The sequence below is a fragment of the Dermacentor andersoni genome, chromosome 4, assembly GCF_023375885.2.
Source record: "Dermacentor andersoni chromosome 4, qqDerAnde1_hic_scaffold, whole genome shotgun sequence".
Lineage (NCBI taxonomy): Eukaryota > Metazoa > Arthropoda > Arachnida > Ixodida > Ixodidae > Dermacentor > Dermacentor andersoni.
The window spans coordinates 203,111,405-203,132,837 of NC_092817.1; the positions used below are offsets into that span (position 1 = coordinate 203,111,405).

Below are 21,433 nucleotides of genomic sequence, written 5' to 3' on the forward strand. Positions count from 1 at the left end.
CCAATTGCAACCTCAAGGCTAAAGTTTCCCTTTGCCAGAAGTAGGTGGTCTCTCTGAACTTAGCCATATCTTTATTTGTTTGTAATATGCAAAAATCAGCCAGCACGACCAGTGTATGTGAAATGAGACTGTGTAGCCCGCAAGCTCAGATGTTGGAACTGTGAAAAAATGCAGAGTGAAATTTCTCCGCGCGAAACAATCTATAATAGTCACTGCTGAACGCATGCAGACAGCCATGAGGTGCACTGTGCAATTAAAACAGCATGCACATAACAGAACAAAACATAGAAAAAACATGCACACAAAGTAACAGCTCAGTTAATATCAAACTAGAAGTCCTCCAAAAAATTATTGACTGCACTTTGTCCAGCTTGCAGGAAGCACAATAAACAAACATGTACAATCTGCATCAACTTATAGCACACTAAAGGCATCATTAGAATAACACCAATAAGCTTTTTTGTCATGTTCTCCGTCACTGTAGGGTGGTCCATATGCATGATCAGTGAAAAACAAAACTGTTAGCAGGACTACATGAGAGGTGCCCTATGCGGGGAACAAATGCATCTTATATGGAGACGGTGCGAACAATGTGACAGCTGAACAGCTATAAAACCACACAGAAGGTGTATAAACTCACGTGACTGAATCAAAAAGCTCTGCAGCGCAAATAGATGTGAACAGAGAACACACAGGAATGGACGCCATATTGTACGTGTTCCCTGTCCACGTCTAGCTAGTGCCATGAAATTTCTGGGCTGTAACACTTCAGCTAGCTCAAAGCTCGCTTCTGCTCATGACTGACTTTGCTTTGCCTCTTACTAGACTCGCGATTGAGGCACTGCAACATCTGGAGTTCACACTAAGTGAATGTGTACACCTGTTCACACCCACTAGTGGCCAGAACATGAAAGTTACGGCCCACACTGCGCTGGCGAATTTTTGCCAATGCCTGGAGGAGCCACAGCTGATTTGGCACAGCATGGCACAATTTCCATTATTTTTTTCACTTTCAGTGCTATTTGTGAGCAGCATGTAGAACGACTGCGGGCTGTGATGAAAGCTATTAGATTAGTAGGTCTGACGATAAAACCGCAGAAATATAATTTCGGCTTTCGCGAGCTCCTTTTCCTCGGCCATGTCGTCAGTTCAGAAGGCATTCGCCCAGACCCTGAGAAGACTGCAGCAGTGGAGAAATTTCCAAAACCAACCGACAAAAAGGCTGTCAGGCGATTCTTAGGACTTTTGCACCTACTCCAGATGCTTCGTCAAAAATTTTTCAAGGATCGCTGAACCACTAACGCAGCTAACGAAGGAAGACATGCCTTTCGGCTGGTTCAATGAGCAGAAGAATGCTTTCAATGAGCTCCGAAAGCGTCTTCAGAACCACCCGGTGCTTGCTAATTTCCATGAGGAAGCCAAAACTCATATTCACACAGACGCAAGCAATTTAGGCCTCGGTGCCGTCCTCATTCAGTGGCAAAACAAAGAGGAACGAGTCATTGCGTATGCTAGTCCAACACTTTCCAAGGCTGAGGGGTACTACTCGGCAACAGAAAAAGAATGCCTTGCGGTGATATGGGCCATCAGCAAGCTTAGACCATACTAATATGGCTGACCATTCCGAGCTATCAGCGACCATCATTCATTGTGCTGGCTGGCGAATCTCAAAGACACATCTGGACGGCTGGCAAGATGGAATTTATGGCTGCAGGAATACGATATAACGGTCGTATACAAGTCCGGTCACAAGCACAGTGATGCTGATTGCTTGTCACGTGCACCGATTGAATACACGGAATCTACGCTTAGGGAAAATGGACAGGATTGTCCGTTCTTAGGAGCTGTGACAACATCGCAAATGGCTCAGCATCAGCAATCTGAACCGGACTTACGCCTGCTCATTGATTACCTAGAAGGACACCCTGTCGACAATCCACGAGCTTTTGTCCGCAGCTTGTTGTCATTCATCCTGAGAAATAATGTCCTGTTACCTTCCAAGTTACGACTCGAGATTTTTGAAGCATGCCACGACGACCCATCAGCAGGACATTTAGGAGTGAGCAGAACATTCGCACACATCCGCATGAAGTATTACTGGCCAAAGTTATTGACTTCTGTGCAACACTACGTAAGAACCTGCCGGGACTGCCAAAGACGTAAAATACCACCATTCAAGCCAGCAGGTCTCCTACAACCGATACAGCAACCGAAAACTCCATTCGCACAAGTGGGGATGGACTTACTTGGCCCCTATCCCACATCGTCATCAGAAAAGTGTTGGATTGTAGTTGCAACTGACTACCTAACTCGATATGCCGACAAAGGGTCTCTTGTCAAGGGAGTGGCCAGTGAAGTAGCCGATTTTTTTTGTCACTAACATACTACTACAGCATAGCGCTCCTAAAGTTCTCATCATGGATCGAGGAACCATATTTACTGCCCACTTGACACAGTCCATTATGAAACTGACGCACACCAGTCACCGAAAAACCACCTCATATCATCCCCAGACAAATTTACTGACTGAACGACTTGACAGAACGCTGACTGATATGTTGTCAGTATACATGGACACGGAGCACCGAACATGGGACAGGATACTACCATACGCAACGTTCGCGTACAATACCGCTGTGCAAAAGACGACTCAAATGACACCTTTCCAACTCGTTTTGGCCGGACCGTCACCACGACCTTAGATGCAATGCTACCAGTAGATATGACCTCCGAAATTGACAATGACGTCAGTGACTTCACACAAAGAGCTGAAGAAGCATGGCAGCTGGCGCAACACCGCATTCAGCAGCAACAGCAAACCGACGCGGAGCGATACAACTTGCGACGAAGAGACGTAAAGTATGCACCTGGACTCCCGTACGGATGCGCGGCCTATCCGAGAAGCTTCTTCATCGTTATTTTGGCCCGTATAGGATAATTCGCCGAATTAGTCCCTTGAACTACGAGGTTGCTCCAGAAGGTCAAGTAACCTCATCACAACAGCGGCATCGAATAGAAATCGGCCATGTCGTCCGAATGAAGCCGTACTACGACAGGCAATAACTGCTTCCGCCTACAAGCACTGCGAATTCATGACAGTCTAGAAAACGCCGCCCTCTGTATGAGCATCGGGACGATGCACTCTTGGAAGGGGGAAAATGACAAGATGATTTCAAATTACGCACGCCAGCCGCCTCCTGCATCCATCCAGTTGTTTACTACTACCTCCGAAAGATAGTGGCACAAGAGAAGAAGAGGTGTGGGTCTCTTGTGAAAAGACTGGACGTTCTAGTGAGGCTCTCGTGTCGCTGTTTTTCAGGCACAAGTTCGCCCAAGGTAAAGTGATTAAAGTACCGTCACTCAACTGTGCGTTACAATATGAAATTGCCCCAGCATTGATGTTTGCATGTGACGGTTCACGGGTGGATAGGGAATGAAGATGAGGATGGGTGCCGATTGTAAATAAACTGGTGTTCTGACTGACGCCATGACTGATTCATCGCATAAGTCGATAGGATCTACCTCAACAGCACCATGAGCACATCTAAGAAGATTGACCTGACCAAGTACACCAAAGATGATGCTTCTGTGGACAAGTGGTTGTGCCTGTTTGAGATGAAAGCAACCAATACTACATAGAGAACATCAGCTTCATCAGAGAGCATCTCAAAGGTGAGGAATCCTGCTGCTACCCGACAGATTTTGAACATCGAAAACTCATGGGAAGGCATGTGACCTATATTTGAATAAATACATTCAATGAAATTTACTTCCTTGCAAGTGGCAAAAGCTGTTGCTCCTGTAGATGCTTTAAAGCAACATCTTTTGACACGCCCGGCTGTTGCCACTGCCAAGCAACTTCCCCAAATGTGCTGCAGAAGTAGGCAGTGAAAATGTTTCGCGCATCTGCTGCCTGTGTGTGGAAGTTTCGAGCATGTGTAGAACCAAGCGAAAAATAATTTGGTTGTGATCCACCCTGAGCTTCTCCTCCCACACTTTGCCGCCAGTGGCCTGGTATAACATTTCCGAAGCTATCTTCTCTGTCCACGTATCCATGCCTCTGTGCATTTAACTTCATTATGAAGTTGTGCAGGATGCAGGCTGCTTTGACGATATAATCGACGTTAGTGGGATGGAGGTTTATTGTGCGTAGGAGCACTCTCCATCTTGCTGCTGTAATCCCAAAGGCATTCTCGGCACACCTTCTGCAAGGCAAACACGCAGGACACTGTCAGCAAATAAAAAATTATTGTTAAAGCACTCGGTGCATTAACCATCGGTACATTTAAACTTGCAGTAGATAAAATGAATAGCCTTTCTCTTCATTTTTTCAATTTTTCTGTTATGTTTAGTGTACGGGTCCCATATAGTAATAGCATATTCTAGCTTGCGTCTAATAAAAGTAACATTGCTAAGTAATTTAACACTGGCAGTTCAATTTCTGAGCTTGTGTCATTAAAACAAGTTTTTCGGAAAACACAAGGGAAAATATTGTTAAGATGTGATTTCCAAGAAGGGGTATTAGTGAATGTTACACCTAGGTATTTGTAGTTTTTAACTTCCTTTAGCGGGACAGAGGCCAGTGTGTACTCTTATTTTAGCAAGTTCTTATGTGTTTTGCAAAGACGGACCGTTCTGCCTTTGTTCAAAGCCGTGCCCCATTCATCACACTATATATTGTAGGTTTAAATCAAGTTCAGTTTGCTCATGCACTGAAAGATATTTCACAAAAAATGCAGGCATCTGCAAAGAGTCGAATTTTTGGATCAGGTGTACAATATCATTAATGTACAATAGAAACAGCAATGGCCATATACCGGATGTAACGGGGAGATAGCTAGAGTTGTTACCATCAATTGAAACAAACTGCATGACACCAGAAAGATAATCTGCTATCCATGCAACAAGAATATCAGATAAATTAATACTTCTGCACTTTTGAATAATTAATAAAAGCTCAGAGTGCTAAAAACACGAAGGACGTAGAAAAAGAAACATACCACATGCTGTGCATACACGTGCAGTATAGGCTTCTTCAACATCATCGCAGTGACCCACAATACTGAAAGTATTTCCCATGCTTTATCTTGCTCTGCTCAGCCTGTAATTGAAGACCCTCCTTTCATCAGTGAGCTGCTTTGCCGGGAAGGGTCTCATGAAATCCTTGCGTAATTGAAATGCCTCATCCCCAACAAAGGCATAGGGTGCAACAGTTCTTGTACCAGGAAGGCAGCTTGCAGAAGGTGTACCGAGAGTCCCACTGGCCAGTGCCTTCCCGAATTCCGAGCTTTTCAATATTCCTCCATCACTCTGCCGACCTTGAGCACCAACGTCAATTATGGTGTACTGATAATTGCTGTCGACGGCAGCCATCAGCACAATGGAAAAGGTGCCCTGAAATAGGTTATCAGTCACCATATTGGTACACCATCTTTGTAGATGTAATAGCACACATGAAAACCGCACTCAAATGACATTCTTTATGACCTTGGAAATATACATTAAGAACAAATGCATCAATTCTACAGAGTAGTGAGATGCCTCACATTTAAGCATGAAATACCTACATTTCAAATGAAACAGTTGTGACTGCTCCAAGTCACTCACGACTTGTGAAAAGCAGCATCTGTAGTAATTAATCAATTGCAATTTGCAGCAATCATCAGCATTTACCTAGAAACCACATGCACATCCGCCACCTTGTGCGAGCAACAATTTGATTTGGGCAAGTTGGTTTATCTTCATATATGCTGAAGCAGTGCAATAGGATGCTGACTGTCACCCGAACTTCACTCAAAGTAGCACCAGCCTTTTATTATTTATAGAATAACAAGAATCACCCGGATTGACAGCACGCACGGGAGAGGGGGGAGGGCGGCATCACACATACAGGTATTTAGCCAAAGAAATGTCTCTTCGAATGATAGCCACTTTTGCTATTGTTATGCAGTACACCTTCACAATTTTTCTTATATTGGTCTTTGCAAATTTCAGGAACCTGGTACTACCAAAGAGTGCAGTGCATGCATGTTTCTTACTATTGGCAGCTAGATGGCTACTATACCAATCTTTAACATTGTTATAGTGCTCTCTCGCTCTATCATAGACCATTGCCCATTCTGTACAATGTATACATTTCTGCAGCTTCAACGAATTTCATGGACGACATCAGAAGTGCACATGGTGAATTTGGTATTGCGACTAGCAGAACATTGCGGCCGTATTCGATGTTTACATTGGAGTCTACAATTTCGAAATTTCGCACTGAGCAGAGAACACTAGGTTTATTTGATGTCTGCTGGCTTAATGTCAACTCAGTATTCGAAGGGGACATAACACTGCCAAAGTAAGGTAAGGTAAGCAGACATTGCGAACTTAAGCAGATATTCTCTGCAGTGGAGAAGACAATAGCTGATAAACAGAGAGCATTAATGTGCACATAAAACTAAGTGAAACATAAAATATAGTGAATATGCATATACAACAAAAGAATGCCACAACCAAGAAAGTGATTTGCTGGAATAATTTCACATCTTGTGTAACTGATCAGATGTACGGTTTACTGATGTACTCTTTAATATGTGACAGATGGCAAAAATTGTGTGCTTAAATGTGCCTAGTGAGCAAGCTTACCTTGTAGTTGAAATATAGGCTGCCGGAATTTGGAGGTGCAGTGATGGCGACATGCTTTCCATCCACAGCTCCCAAACAGTTGGGAAACTGCCACTGGGAGGCAAAGCCTTGGGCAATTTCTGTCCAGTCTGTCTCAGAGGGCACCTGAATTTATTAAAATGTTTTTCAGAAGCCATTACACAGGCAGTGCATATGATTACAGTGCAGGGCTTAATACTACTAGATGGTTTTTATTGATGCAGTATATACTATGATCAACACTGACAAGACTCATAATATTATGGTGAAGTATAGGAGTATCCACTAAGTGTACTGGTGTAGATTGTTAAAGAATAGGTTTAGTATGCTAGGCTGTGCTAAAGAATCTTAAGTTAGGATGACAATATTGCAAATCATTTTGTACTCAGAACTGCACACTGATTTAAATGAAAGAATGGCTGTTTGGCCAGGACACCACTTAATGGCTTCAAAATAAGTGTACATGAGTGCATGTATCACAATTAACATCTCATGCACATTACTGCCACCCTATGCTGAAGAACAGCTGTTTCAAACAAGCAAGATGAATACATGTCACATGCCTCCTTTGCGCACTGCCATCACTGCTCAATGAATTAAGTAGAAAAGTGCCAGCAGTGGTAAAAGGCAGTTACATTATGTATGCCTGCATTTAACATGCAAAAAGCTATGTCAGCATATTGTGAAATATGCCGAACAGCATGGAATTAAAATAAGTGCATCCACACTAACACAATCATCAGCAGAATGATACTTTCAGAAAGGGAACAGCAAGGACTAATACAGTACATACATCAAGGTAAATAAGCTAATAATAATAACATAGGCACACAAATAAGGTCAGCTGAAAGCCATCCTGCATGTGTAAATGCCAAATAATGATTGGCAAATGAACTCAAAATCCTTTAATGTTATTATGTGCTCCCTACCTTCATGAAGTGATCTTTTAGTCGCGCCCAAATGCTTCGACAGCATAAATGAATGCATAGCCTAGCCGTCTCTATGCCCACTCTATAAGCCAGTGCCACGTCCTTAATTTCCTGGCCAGATGCAAGGTAGCTGAAACAAAAGATGGAAGGCCAGTAAATGTATGCATGGTTATCTATAGGTTTATTAGCAATACTATTACCATTATTTGACAGTAATGATAATGTCAGGGATGAAGTACTCGTTACACAGATGCTCCGACAGCTTGGGAGTTCCTGTTTATTACTCATAATCTTGAATAAGATACTAAGCACATGTTTCATTGCATTAATTGCTGTTGCATAAATAGGAAGTTATAGTACACAGACATCAGTTAACCACCAATAAACAAATGCAAATCTGACAGCTTACTGAAAGATGGTAATGATTTTTGCAACACCTTGGCTTGCTGTACAGGAAATCAAGTTGTACCAGTAGGTTATTTATAGGCAGTGATAGAGCCACTCAAATTACCAGAGCAGTAAACTACACACGTAGCTTGGCTCTTTACCTACAGCAAAATGTACTTGTAAAACTGACTTATACGTCCTATCACCAGCTTCCTTCTAACTGATTATTCTAGTGTTCCAAATTAAATACAAATAAACTGAACTTATACCAACCTTAAGGTTATTGCAAGCCGTTCACCGGGTTCAAGGGGCTCCCTCACAACATACTTGCGTTTGAGGTCCTCGACCACAAATGAAAGTAATGTGTCGAACATTTCTGGGCTCATTCTATAGAACTTAAAAAAAAAATCATGGTCCCCCTCTCTCATCCGACGCATCTGTAAGTAAAAAATATATGGTGATTAATGAAAGTTTACAAGCTATGGAAAACTGCCAGAAGTAGTTCATGCACATGCCCAATGCGAGTCGTTGACACAAAAATGTAATGAGGACAAAGACAATGCTTGATGTTTGTTGAGGGAAGAATGGTTGGGAGAGGTTACGAAAAGTGAAGCACATACCCTGTCGCACAGGAATGGGGTAGGTTAAATATAAAAGAAGCAAAGCAGGCAATGTAAAACATGCGCAACTAACTGTTTTGCTAGAAATATGCTCAATTCTGGTGCTTCTGTGTTGTGAAGTTTTATTTCAAAACATATACTTGCAACGTACAGTGTCAAATTAAATTTTATGCTGATCATTCATGCTTTGAATGGTAGTAAAGCAGAAATATTTGCTCAGATACCGTTTGACAATTGTTATGTAAAACTTCAAAGAAGCACCTCAATAAGCGTGAATGCAAGTAATAAATAGATATTTTCAGTATATGCACAAAAAGTAAAAATCTGAAATGCACAAAATATGCGCCTTGCTCCTAGTTCTCCACTTTTGCAAGTTAAACCATGGGGGAAAGAAAGTCGTATTAGGTGGTGCGAATATCAGCCATAGTGAACGAAGTACATGTTTTGCAGGAAAGCTGTTTCTTTGCAGGTATGAAAAGGGGCAAGCACCTCTGGTGCAGGGAGCATTTGCCTAGTCTCTCGAAGCAATGGTTCGCAGATTTGGGAGCTTGCACAAGCCTCCTCGTATTTGATTATTGTGTTCAATCAGCTTTTTTGTGCACAACTTGGTCTAATCATGCCCCAAGATCTAGTGCTGGAGCCTTCCCATTCTGTGTACAGCAATAGTACTGCACCGTACAGTTATGTACAAGGTTGCACAGTACTGTACAGTAATAAATTAGGGCATCTGCACGGCTAATTTTCTGAAACTAAGAAATTACACGGCTAGTAAAGCTGCCAAAGGTCGATCTGAAATGGACTCGGTGCTCTTGTGCGACGAAATACTTGACACAATGGGAAGGATTGCTCATACTAAGTTTAACATATGCTGTTGAAAGGTTGATGGTTAAAAGCAGTCCACAGGGGCAAAAATAAAATAGCACTTCATATTAGGCTAACACAATAATCAAAACAATGCACTGCTCAGCATGTACTGTTTGTGACACTGTTAAAAGTTGCATAAACATCTGCTCCGAAAAATTAGACAGCCTGACAGAAGCTTGTGTGTATTCCCTGCTGCTGTAATTAAAAAATTATGTTGCATAGCCGATTAAAGCGCTAATTTGGTGTTGGTTGTTTGTGGGAGTGCTAGGAGCAGTAAAAGGCTAGTTTTTACGATGCCCCCTGTCGAAGTTTTTTTTCTGACTCCTCAGTCTATTGAACGCTGTCAAATCTGATCAATAGTTAAAGCGCAGTCATCACTTCGTGCGTTGCATGACATTGCTCATGGAACATTTCTAATGGCAATGTTTAACAGCGTTTTGAAAAACTGTCAATCAAGTTGATCGATTTCTCTCTAATGAAAGAGATAAGATATCTGTGCACTTTAAAAATACGTATGAGCCGACGTTATACTTACATGTTTTATGTACAACTGTGTCTAGTTGCTTAGTCTTTGAAAACACAGAACACTACCCCCTTGGTCACTATTCAATGCTACAAAAACCAGAGCAACTAATTGCACAGCTTTTAAGAATGGAGTAACCCAAATTGTCGAAATCAAGTAAGTTGTTCAGCGTTAAGCCTTGTTCCAATTGGACGCCTGTATTTTACAGATGCTTTCGAGGCTATATTAAATGGAGAAGCATTATGTTGTGATACAGTGTTTACTACACACAACGGTGGTTTGCTCACTGGCGCTACATTACAGGTCAACATGCACTGGTATAAGATTCAGTGCGAAGATATAGATCCACAAATATGTCCTGCGAGATAAAGAGAAACCGAGCACAGAATTTTTTAGTTTTAAAAGGCGCGTACACAAACACGCACATGCTTTTAGCGGCACTCAGTGACAGTAAATACGCAAAGTCGCGAACATGAATGCACCAATCTTGAAGAAAGCCAGAAAAAGAATTACTTAACCTACAACAAGCGGCCCATTTCCGCACTTGGCATCGGGAACAATGCGCTTCTGTACAATATACATTTCCCACTTCGTATAGCTATTTCACTCGAACACTCTTGTGCCGAAAGCTGGGCCATAAACAAGATAAATTGAGCCCGACGAATAGACCTCAAACAGTATTTACAAGTGCGCAGGAGTTGGCACAACCATAGAATCGTTGAAAGACACGGTAGTAGCACGTTTTAGGGCAATTATTACGGGAAGAAAAACAGCAAATGGGACTCACCGCCGTGTAATAAAGCCCTTCTTCCTTTCGGTGCATGAACACGGGTCGCACCCACCAGCGCCGGCGTCGTCGCTCTTGCTTCCTCAAAATAATGAGAAGCAGGAGCTTCTTTTTTAGCAGCAAAAGCTGCTGCCTTCTTTCCATGATGTGGCGTATGGCGTCTAGCGATAAAAGGCGCCTACTTCCCCCTCTATCATAGAATAAAGAACCCTCGATGCTCAGCTTCGCACGCCGACGGGCCGACCGCTCGTGATGTTCACGCCGATGTTGCTGCCAGTTTTCTGAAGCTTAGCCTTGTGTAATTTTTCTACACTGCCCTGAATATTTTATTTAGCGTAAAACTATGCAAAAGGCATAAATATTGCATTGAAGAATACTTGTGACAGCTCTTTTCATTGACATTACACAATTAGCTTAGGAGATATCTGGTAAAATAAATCTGGTCACATTGTGCGACGCTGCGCTGGCGCTGGTCCGCGTGCCGCTCGTGTGGCTGGACGCCCTCTCTGGCGCCGTTCATGCGACCACGCCGGGAGACGCAGCGCCAAAAAACGCCGGTAGAAACGCTGAATGTGGGGCGGCCTTTAACGAGCGATACTTACCCTTGCTGAAATTCCGGGGCTGAAGCCCTCTCTTTGAACATTAGGGATACCACGCTGGCGGACGAGTCAATTTTTTTATCTTCCAGGAAAGCCGTACATGTCGAAGTGCCGACAATGGGGACAATTGTATCAGCTGTCCGTGGACTTGGCCACGCAGGTTCATTCCATTTCTTAATACATCAGTCAGTATTTTTGCAGTCAACCATTGCATGCGTCTTCTCTCTGCCGCTCCACATTTTGCACAATGAAAGGTGCACAGTGTGTTAGAAACACCCAGTTGCATTTCCAACTGCTGATGCAGCACAGCAGTGGCAGTGGTTTCGTATGTGTGCGGTTTCGCTGAGGCAACGTGCCGCACACCGCCGAAAGTGCCACGCCATTCCTGAGCAAACTGCTCTGCGAAAATGGTTCGTAGATAAACAATTTGTGCTTTTAGTACTTTGTGCTCTGTGATGAAGTTTATTCTACTTGCTTTATTGCTGCAGCAATTATATGGATACTCCAAGCGCATTTCTCCCGTCGGCGTGAGGTTCCGCATAAAAGGCAATAATACTGTCGCCCTACGCTGTATGCGCGAGTGAAAGCGTGCGTGGGTAGCCGATCTCGGCCGCACGAAATGGACGATTGCGGAGCGAGCCGTCTTCTCTCGCGCACGAGGCACCCAACGTTGCGAAGTGCCGGGGAGAAGGAGCGGCGTCCTCACCAGCTGCAAATACGTATGTGGCTGCTGCGCGGGGTCGCATGGCCGTATCTTGAGGGCGATCTGCGTTGGGGGCAGAGTCTACAGGTACGTCGGCGGCTCGTGGCTGTGTGCGTGTTGCGTGTCCTCGGCGCTCCCTTTGCGTTGAAGCGATAGGCAGCACGAGAAAGCGTTTCATGCAGTCGAAACCTCAGCAGTTATGGAGGCATTACGGAATCAGGGTGTAGACGAGACGTATGTAAAAATACTGAAAGATATCTATAGCGGCTCCACAGCCACGCTAGTCCTCCATAAAGAAAGCAACAAAATCCCAATAAAAAAAAGCGTCAGGCAGGGAGGTACGATCTCTCCAATGCTATTCACAGCGTGTTTACAGGAGGTATTCAGAGACCTGGATTGGGAAGAATTGGGGATAAGAGTTAATGGAGAATACCTTGGTAACTTGCGATTCGCTGATGATATTACCGTGCTTAGTAACTCAGGGGACCAATTGCAATGCATGCTCACTGACCTGGACAGGCAAATCAGAAGGGTGGGCCTAAGAATTTGTCTGCAGAAAACTAAAGTAATGTTTAAGTCTCAGAAGCGAACAACAGTTTAAGATAGGTAGCGAGGCACTGGAAGTGGTAAGGGAATACATCTACTTAGGGCAGGTAGTGACCGCGGGTCCGGTTCATGAGACTGAAATAATCAGAAGAAAAAAGGATGGGCTGGGGTGCGTTTGGCAGGCATTCTCAGATCATGAACAGCAGGTTGCCATTATCACTCAAGAGAAAACTGTATAACAGCTTTGTCTTACCAGTACTCACGTACGGGGCAGAAACCTGGAGGCTTACGAAAAGGGTTCTACTTAAGTTGAGGACGACGCAACGAGCTATGGAAAGAAGACTGATGAGTGTAACGTTGAGGGATAAGAAAAGAGCAGATTGGGCGAGGGAACAAACGCGAGTTAATGACATCTTAGTTGAAATGAAGAGAACGAAATGGGCATGGGCAGGACATGTAATGAGGAGGGAAGGTAACTGATGGTCATTAAGTGTTACGGACTGGATTCCAAGAGAAGGGAAGCTTAGCTGGGGGCGGCAGAAAGTTAGGTGGGCGGATGAGATTAAGAAGTTTGCAAGGACAACATGGACACAATTAGTACATGACCGGGGCAGTTGGAGAAATATGGCAGAGGCCTTTGCCCTGCAGTGGGCATAACCAGGATGATGATGATGATTATTATGATGATGATGATTATGATGATAGACTATACGAATGTCACTTCACTTGCTCCTGCTGCCGCGTTTCCTCACGCCAGCATTTTGACAGGGCCGATAAAAGTACTATTCCTACTTTGTATGGCTGTTTGCTTTATGTGCTATCACAATCGATGCTTCGCCTTTCGGGCGACACTGTGCATTTCTTATACTTCCTGCAGTGCTTTCTACCATGCCGTTGTTTGTGGTTTTATTGTTGAATTTTCTGTGGTTATTTCTACTTGCGATATCCTATCTTCTTTGGTGAGATATACTTTTCTATGAATTGTCGCATGCTGTTTCTTTCTTCAACATATGTTTGTATTACCCCCTATTATTCTACATTTGTACTACCCACTGCATATGTTTTGTAGTCTCAGACTACATGGGCGTGTAAGGAAGAAGAAGTGCGCCGTGCAGAGCTCCGCAGCCGCATCGCCAATGCTACTGAAGTGGGGCTCGGGCTAGACGCTGTTCCTGGTGTGACTGGCTAAGCCTACGCTGTTGCGTCTTCTTGTCCGTGTCCATCGTGCCGTCCACAGCCGTGTCGGACCTCTTTGCCATAGGCGCTATACCGTAAAGCTATTCCGAACTTTTCTGTTCCAATTCTGCAGTAAGCCTTCCACGATAGGTCAAAAGCTTCTTTGAGCCGCACCCACTCCGCCTGTCTGTCACGCGATGTCACGAAAACCGAGACAGCTCCACATCTGATATGATGTGTACACACTGATTATGCATAATTAGGCAAAAAATATTTCTGATTCAACGTCTTTTCGCCATTAGCCCTCTACTACTGCTCAAAAGTTCTCAGGCTGCGCCCACTTCGCCTGTCTATCACGCGACGTCACATAACCCCGAAGACTGACCGCGTGAAAGTGACGTGTACGCGTTAAAAATGTATGAGCCAAGCAAACTTGAATTTCTTTCTGAAGAGCCGGATTCTGCCCCGCTCCGAAAGGAATAGAAGATTGCTGCTGGCCGATTGCTCAGGCACTGGCTGCTCGCACCTGCCGGAAAGCATTGATTTATTTGAGTATAATAAAACATCTTACGTGGCCATGTAACGTTATCATGTCCTTTCGGCACGTTTATGACGACGCTCTGCCAGCTCTTCTTTACTGAAGATCCGTCTTAGCGGCATCCTTAACCTTCCGTTGCACGCCGCCGCGATTTTCGACCAGCCACCGCAAGCTGGTCGAAAAGTGCCGGGGGAAGCGTACCAATTGCAGACACCGAGACCAGCCTCTTCATCCGGTTACCTATTTTTAGTGCGCTGGCTCGGCCCCATGGAAGCCCTCTTCACTTTACCGTGCTCCTCGCCTTTTGTCAGCCAGTGAGATAAAAAAAAACGCTCAATGTAGGCAATCTTATTCATTTGGAAAGTGAACAAAAGCGACTTTCGTTAAATGAGAGCGTTTGACTGGGCTGTTGCCATAACGATCCGGGTAACCACCCCGTGCTTGCACCGGTGGTTATGTAAATATGACGTCAGGAAATTGCAACGAAAACACATTGGGATAGCTTTATGTTATAGGGCCACATGTGTCTCAGCTGTCTCATGCTGTTCTTTTTACATATTTCTGTATTACCGACTATTTTTGTACACTTGTACTCTGCCTAGAGTCTGATAATCGGGTTGGCAGTACGAAATAAAATTTATAAATAATCCCTCACAATGGCAGCTGAAAACCAGCGTCGCAGGACTGTAGCACAAGGTTTTCGGTTGTATACAAGTCGCCTGTAACTAGTGGAACAAACTTTCGAGAACTAAAGTTGATGTCTCATGGGGGAATAGCGCAACCTTCAGCACCAACAGAACAATCAGTGCATGATAGTTTTAAAGGTATGATGCATCCGTTGTGAAATCTCATGGTCACTTTGCTCTTGCAGGGGCCGTGATCCACATCATGACCATGGTGCTACCATCCCCAGCCTCACGGCCAGCTTCGTCTGCGCGTCCCGCCCTGCGGCAATCTGCCTGCTAGGCCTAAATGTGGCCCGGGCCTTCCAAGACGATGGAGGCGGCCTCAGCCAAACCTTTGAGGCACGCCTACCCGGTGCCGCCACCTAGCCACTGAGACACCCTATCCTTCTCGGAGGGGCGCTTCCGGATGGACACCGCACATCGCCGACCCTCTTTACTGAGGCCGTTCCTCTAAATAGTGGACTCGCGTGTCGGGCTTCCTTCGGGACGCTCGGTTGGATGCAAAGAGAACGCTACGACCTCCTCTCGCCTGTCCTAGCTACTCAACATGGCAGCCACCGGCAGCGGCGAATAAGTGCACAGTGTCCGCCTTCCGAAACCTGCCCAACCCTATAGCACGTCGTCGCCACCGACCGACCGACCGCAAGCGCAATGTGAACGTAAACGCTCGTTCCTAATCTTACCGTGGTTCATTGACATAGAGGGAAGGTGTCCTTTTTGTTATTCTTGTTGTCCTTCAGAAAACGCCATGGAGCGAAAGGTGGACAAGTGTTCTATGGAACAGGTTGGCAGTTACTGAATGCTGAGTTCAAAGGAGAGGTCTGACCTTTACGTGTTCTTGTAGTGTGCCGTGAGTGCTTTGGCTGTTCTTATTTAAAGTTGTGCGTGTTTCTGTCTTTGCCAGGTCTCTACGAGGTTGTTGAAGTTGATTGTTGCAATTGCTTTGTTTCTGTACATTGTTATCTTCTTCACGTTACATGTTCTCTACCCTTTCTTGCGAGGATGGTTTATGTTGACGTTGCCGGCCTCAGTCGTTAATGAGAGAAAACTAATGTGTTCAGTTTTCAGCCCGTAAACTATATCATCTCTGAATGGACGCACATTGGTGTAAGCACTTAACTGCTATCGGCTTGCGTACAGCCACTTTAGAGCGTCACTGCCTGACAGTGCCCCAGTTTAAGTACACCTCATGCTTCGCATTCACACCAATCGCGCACGCATCGAAGCTGAATCCTGCTGTTGTCGTAATGAGAAGTGGCATATTTATTTGAAGGTAAGCTTGCGTCTTTAGTAAAACCAACAATGACGGCAAATTCGTTTACAGTGGAAGATGACGAGCTTTCCGCCAAGTTCACCATTGGTCACTGCCTTGAACTATTCGCCTGGATGGCTCCGTTGTTCTTCTCCTCTGTTGACTGTTTTCAATGGACCGTTCAAATTGCGAAATTGCGCACCGTCAAAGAAACTGAATATCGTCGCTTCAAGTTCAAGTATGGAACGGTCACGGGCTGCCCTGGATGTTAGACAAGCACACGTCCCATGGATGTATAAGACACTGATACGCAGGTTCGGCATTCAGGTAACCGGACGACACAGCGGGTGTTCTTATAGCCAGGGAAGGGAAAAAGTTATCACCATTTTTGTTGGCTGTGCACACTTCCCACAGTTGCTAAAAAAGGTTAATTTCTATGGAATGGGAGGCCACAGAATCCTTATATTTCGCAGACACTGGGGCCGTTTGATCAGCGGGGACACTGTCACGGTGACGCTATTAAAAAATGTCGTTTGTTTCACGTTTAACAGCATCCCTCACTTAATGTCCAGAAAGATAATTTCATTAGAAGGAATGCATTCACGAGCACTCGTAAAAAAACTATGTCAGGCTTTGCCTGACTGACTTGGCATGGACGTGCCTTGCGATGAAATTAGTGGATGCCTCGCATGTGCGGTTTTATACCTAAAATTTAATAAAGCGCAAACGTCAGCCAGTCTAAGAAAAAGGAAAAATATTATTCAATGATCGAAGCGACAGACGATTACGGCATTGTTTGCAGAGGCAATTTAAATGGTCCACATCATTTTCACATAAATCATCCCACAGCTTAAAAAATTTTCTGTAGTGTAAACAGCGATCTCTCGCTCCCTTCGCTTTTGCATTTCAACCGCAAAAGCCGGTTGTGTCGCTGTGGTTGGCAGTCGGAACGTTGTCTACTACGTGAAGCATGGGCATTTTTTGTTGAGGGTATTTCACTCATCAAATCCTCAAGCCCCTTTTCATACAGGATGGATGAGTCGCCAACTCCATGCACTCCCGATAAGTGACAACGTGCAATCGTGACCCTTCGAAGTTCGGTAATCCAAAGAAACGTTTATTATTTCACCCCGTCTTTATATATTGTATTTTTGCAAGTTTGAAGCGCGCGTTATTTTGTATGCGTAGATGGACCGCTCAGCTTTTTATTTTTCTGAACTATGAATTGAGACATCGGACGAGAAGTCCGAGGTGACACTTAACCGTTCTCTGAGCATCGTGGAGTCAGCGTGTTTGAAAAAAATGCGAAAGCAGACCGTGTGCCACGTGCACCTTGCGCATATTTCACCTTTGACCCGAGTCATGAGCCGCACCACACAGACAACGGCGCCATACTTCGCTTTGCCTTGGAATGAGACAGACTGTGAGGCAATCTGCAAGTTCTACAATGTGGTGCATATTTTACGAGATGCGCGATGAGCGTAATCGTATGATGCTAACAATCGAGGTTCTTGGCTTTTTGGTTGAAGTTCTTGGTTCAGAATCTTAGGAGCAGAAACTGGGCCCTATTCCGGCAGCAGTGCGAAGCATTAAGAGGAAACGTGCACGCGGTTGACGTCGTAAGTGTCCACGCCAAGTCCTGACTTTAGAAAACTCGTGACATTGGTTGAAGTCCTGAAATGCCCATTCGAGCGCTGAGTGCGCTAAAGTCGCAGACTTCCTTGCCGCGTTATGGGGCCCTCATAGGAGCCTAACTGCAACAAACCTTTTGCATCTTTAGAGACCCATACACTCAACAAAACGTCTCGGTGCAGTGTCTACCCCCCGATTCACTTGTTACACTCAAATATATGGACGTTGAATATACAGCTGTAAGCTCTAAATATGTGTTTCCTCACTACATTGCTTCACGTAAGATGCCATATCTGGCTCTGAAGCTTCACAACCACAAAAACATTCAGAACTCGTCGGGAGGCATTGCCGGGAACACCACGTTGGCAATCGTGTCGACGTATAGAACGTTTCGTGGCGTGGGACGTGCTCTTGTCACATGGTCTAACAACGGCTACAATCTATAGAAGAAAAGAAGCTGAGCCCCATCGTGACAATTTGCAGCGGTGTGTGCGTGTTCCCTGAAAGTGTTTAAACGCGTGTTTATTTTTTTGTTATGTGCGTGACGAATGTGCTGCTGGGAAGTCCGTGATGAAACAGTGGCGCGGACCCCAGAAGCTCAAGAAAAAAAAATGTGTTCACCGTGCGGCGCGACGAGGGGTCACTACGTTGTGAAGGGGTTCAGATTTTAAAGCAAGGTGTCACGTTGAATTGAACTCTGTCTGAGGGGTTGGGTGTTTGCATACAGCAGGAGCATTGTGACGTCGAGCCCAGGTAAAAAGAACTGACGCGTACACTGGCTATCCGCCTCTTTAGTATAAGTCACTTTTATATCCATTTCACAGCAAATTGCTAAAAAGTGCCCAATAATGCTCATCTTGCCTTTCGTCCCAAGTAACACTAGCTGAGCTCTCCATAACCATGTTAATCAATCCCGCAAGCTCTTCCGCGTTCACCGCACATTGGTGAAACCATTGGTCGCCTAGCAAATTGGACGGCATCTCCTCCGCATTTTTGCGATGTTGCATAGTGTGGATCGTAATAGGCATCCCAACGCCTACTGTCACGTAGCCACAGCTGCCGATGTTCAAGCATGTAAAATGTTTGATAATTGAAATCGAATTCGTACTTACCAGATTCATAAACACTCGATTTTTTCACTAACTTAAAGCATATGTCAATCGAATCGTTTTATCAGGGGTGACGAATTGTGAGTGCCAAGATTCGTAGCTGCGAATTTCTGATGCGTCTTCGACGTGCTCGATGCCAGCTCGAGTAATGCGCGTTTCTCGTTTATTGCGCTGGTGCAAACTCTTGGAGCAGCAGAGGCTTGCGTGGCACCACTTCCGACTGCTGCGTCCGCCGCCATGAATTGGTCCATCCAACGTTTGAGCCGTACGGTGAATACATGTCAAAGTATGTACGGGGAACCGCTGCCAGACAGACTGTTCCTGTGAAGAAAGACACGTTTCGAGCGTGCCTTCTAGGAGGCCCCAGTCACGAAGCGGGAAACGGTTGTGGAGTGGACGTGACAGCGCATTTGTGGTTTGACTCTCACCACAGAGAAAAGCACCACGATACAGATTGTGTGAGCGTCTGTCATGGCAGCCGTGGCAAAATATCGCAAACGTTGCACAAACGGGTGGCGGGAGTGAAAATGCGTTTATTTTAAAAATCGGAGATGGGACAAAATGCTAATTGAACAGACGACACGGGGCGCTGTGTCACCCGTGTCATATGTTCCTTTAGTTTTTTGTCTCATTTATAGAATTATTGTCATATTCTGTTGTCGTACCAACAAATGTAGCCCGGCTACCACCCATTTAGCCATGGCACCTCTTCAACCAGCGCACGACGCAGGCTTGCCATAGGCTCCAAGCTGGTCCGGTTGGTTAGCGCAGTGACATAGTCCGTTCCCAAACGTTTCCCACCCCGTGGCCGTAAGCAGCCCAACAGACGACGACGCGGCAAGCGCCGTGCCCAAGAATGACGCGCGCTCTCCGGTAGTGTCCCACGTGGACAGTCGTGCGCGTCTGCACAGACTCACTATGCAACGTTGGCCCCGCGTCTGCTCCTCTCATCCGCTGTGAAAACGCCTCCCTTCCTCAACGTGGCCCGCCCTTGCTGTCTTCTGTGTAGCCACAGCGTAATACACTTCGTATTCAAGCTGCTCTGTGAATTGAGGAATAAAATTATGCCGCACTAGCGGCATCCCTGTTGACCAAAATTCACGTGACCGTGTGCTTTACTGTCTCCGTACTTTTTTCTTTTACAGGGGCAGAAAAATACACGTCCAAGGGAAAATCACTTGTTCAGTACAGTGCACGTAATGTACTAGAGCTCTAGCCATTTGTGCAGCCGAGCTCATATGCCTATCTCGGAATATGGCTCAGGTAGGAAGTATGTCTTCTCACTAACAGTTTGCTCTGCTGAATAAAAGATAACCAAGGTGAAGAACCAGAAAGTGTGCTCGTTGTTGAAGGCTACGATTTCTATTGCGCATCGCAAGGTAATAATAATGCGTTAGCATTAGGAGCGTGAAGGTTGAAAAAGTGTATGCGTGTGAAGTGCGGGAAGGGGGTAGATGTATAGAGGGGATGGAAGATCTAAGAAGAGCGTGTATATATATATATATATATATATATATATATATATATATATATATATATATATATATATATATATATATATATATATATATATATATATATATATATATATATATATAAATTGTAAAAGCGTGTATTATTCACACACGAGCGGCACTCGCAAGCAAAAGCGCCGAAAAGGACGACCCATTAGAAAGCGCTGGAGATGACGACCCACTATATCATTCCATCCTTCTCTACAGTTACCCCCGGGAACGAAAAGGGAGCCACCCGGAGACCTCGCAGCTTGTCACTATGAGTGGGTCTCCGCAGGCGTTTGGCGCGTTGCGACCCGATTACCAGAGCACATGAAGGTTGGACCCTCCCGCATGTAGCCGTGGGTGGCTTAGCCATGCCTGGTGAAAGGGGGATCCTGGGGGTTGGGCCGATGCCGAGTGCTCGGACATTTAAGGCACCCCGGCGGAGGCAATATATCTCTTTGGCCTTTGCTTCACATAGACGTCACCTCCACACTGACCCACCTTGAGGAAACCGGCAGTCGCCTTTTCCTGTAGCTTTTTCCTTAAATCTTCGTCTCCGTCTCCCACTTTTTGGCCTTACCTGTCTTCTCTCTCCTATTTACTTCCTTTCTCGCTAGCGGCAACGGTTAACCTTGTGTACCTATCCTACCTTGGGTACTACCTGGCGTGGTTACTCAGTGGCTATGGTGTTGGGCTGCTGAGCACGAGGTGGCGTGATCAAATACCGGCCACGGTGGCCGCATTTTGATGGGGGCGAAATGCGAAAACACCCGTATACTTAGATTTAGGTGCACGTTAAAGAACTCCAGGTGGTCGACGTTTCCGGAGGCCTCCACTACGGCGTGCCTCATAATCAGAAAGTGGTTTTGGCAAGTAAAACCCCATAATTTAATTTTTTTTTTTACCTTGGGTACACCATATTTGGTTATAGT

The 21,433-nt window shown here is 45.1% G+C and overlaps 2 protein-coding genes across 2 annotated transcripts in view; one reads left to right on the top strand and one right to left on the bottom strand.

The window, feature by feature from the left end:
* Positions 1-20,103, top strand: part of LOC126538510 (adenylate cyclase type 3-like) — a 385,015-nt gene extending 364,912 nt beyond the window's left edge. Inside the window, exon 19 of the mRNA XM_050185368.2 lies at positions 15,195-20,103. The gene's annotated coding sequence lies outside the window, so the exon portion shown is untranslated. The remainder of the gene's footprint in view (positions 1-15,194) is intronic.
* Positions 4,439-10,996, bottom strand: LOC126538507 (uncharacterized). The gene is made up of 5 exons (XM_050185363.2): positions 10,762-10,996; positions 8,241-8,404; positions 7,581-7,710; positions 6,634-6,777; positions 4,439-5,394 (listed from the first exon to the last, which is right to left on the bottom strand). Exons 1-5 carry the CDS (start codon positions 10,903-10,905, stop codon positions 5,083-5,085), a joined length of 894 nt encoding a protein of 297 aa, XP_050041320.2. The 5' UTR covers positions 10,906-10,996; the 3' UTR covers positions 4,439-5,082.
* Positions 20,104-21,433: the final 1,330 nt, after the last annotated feature.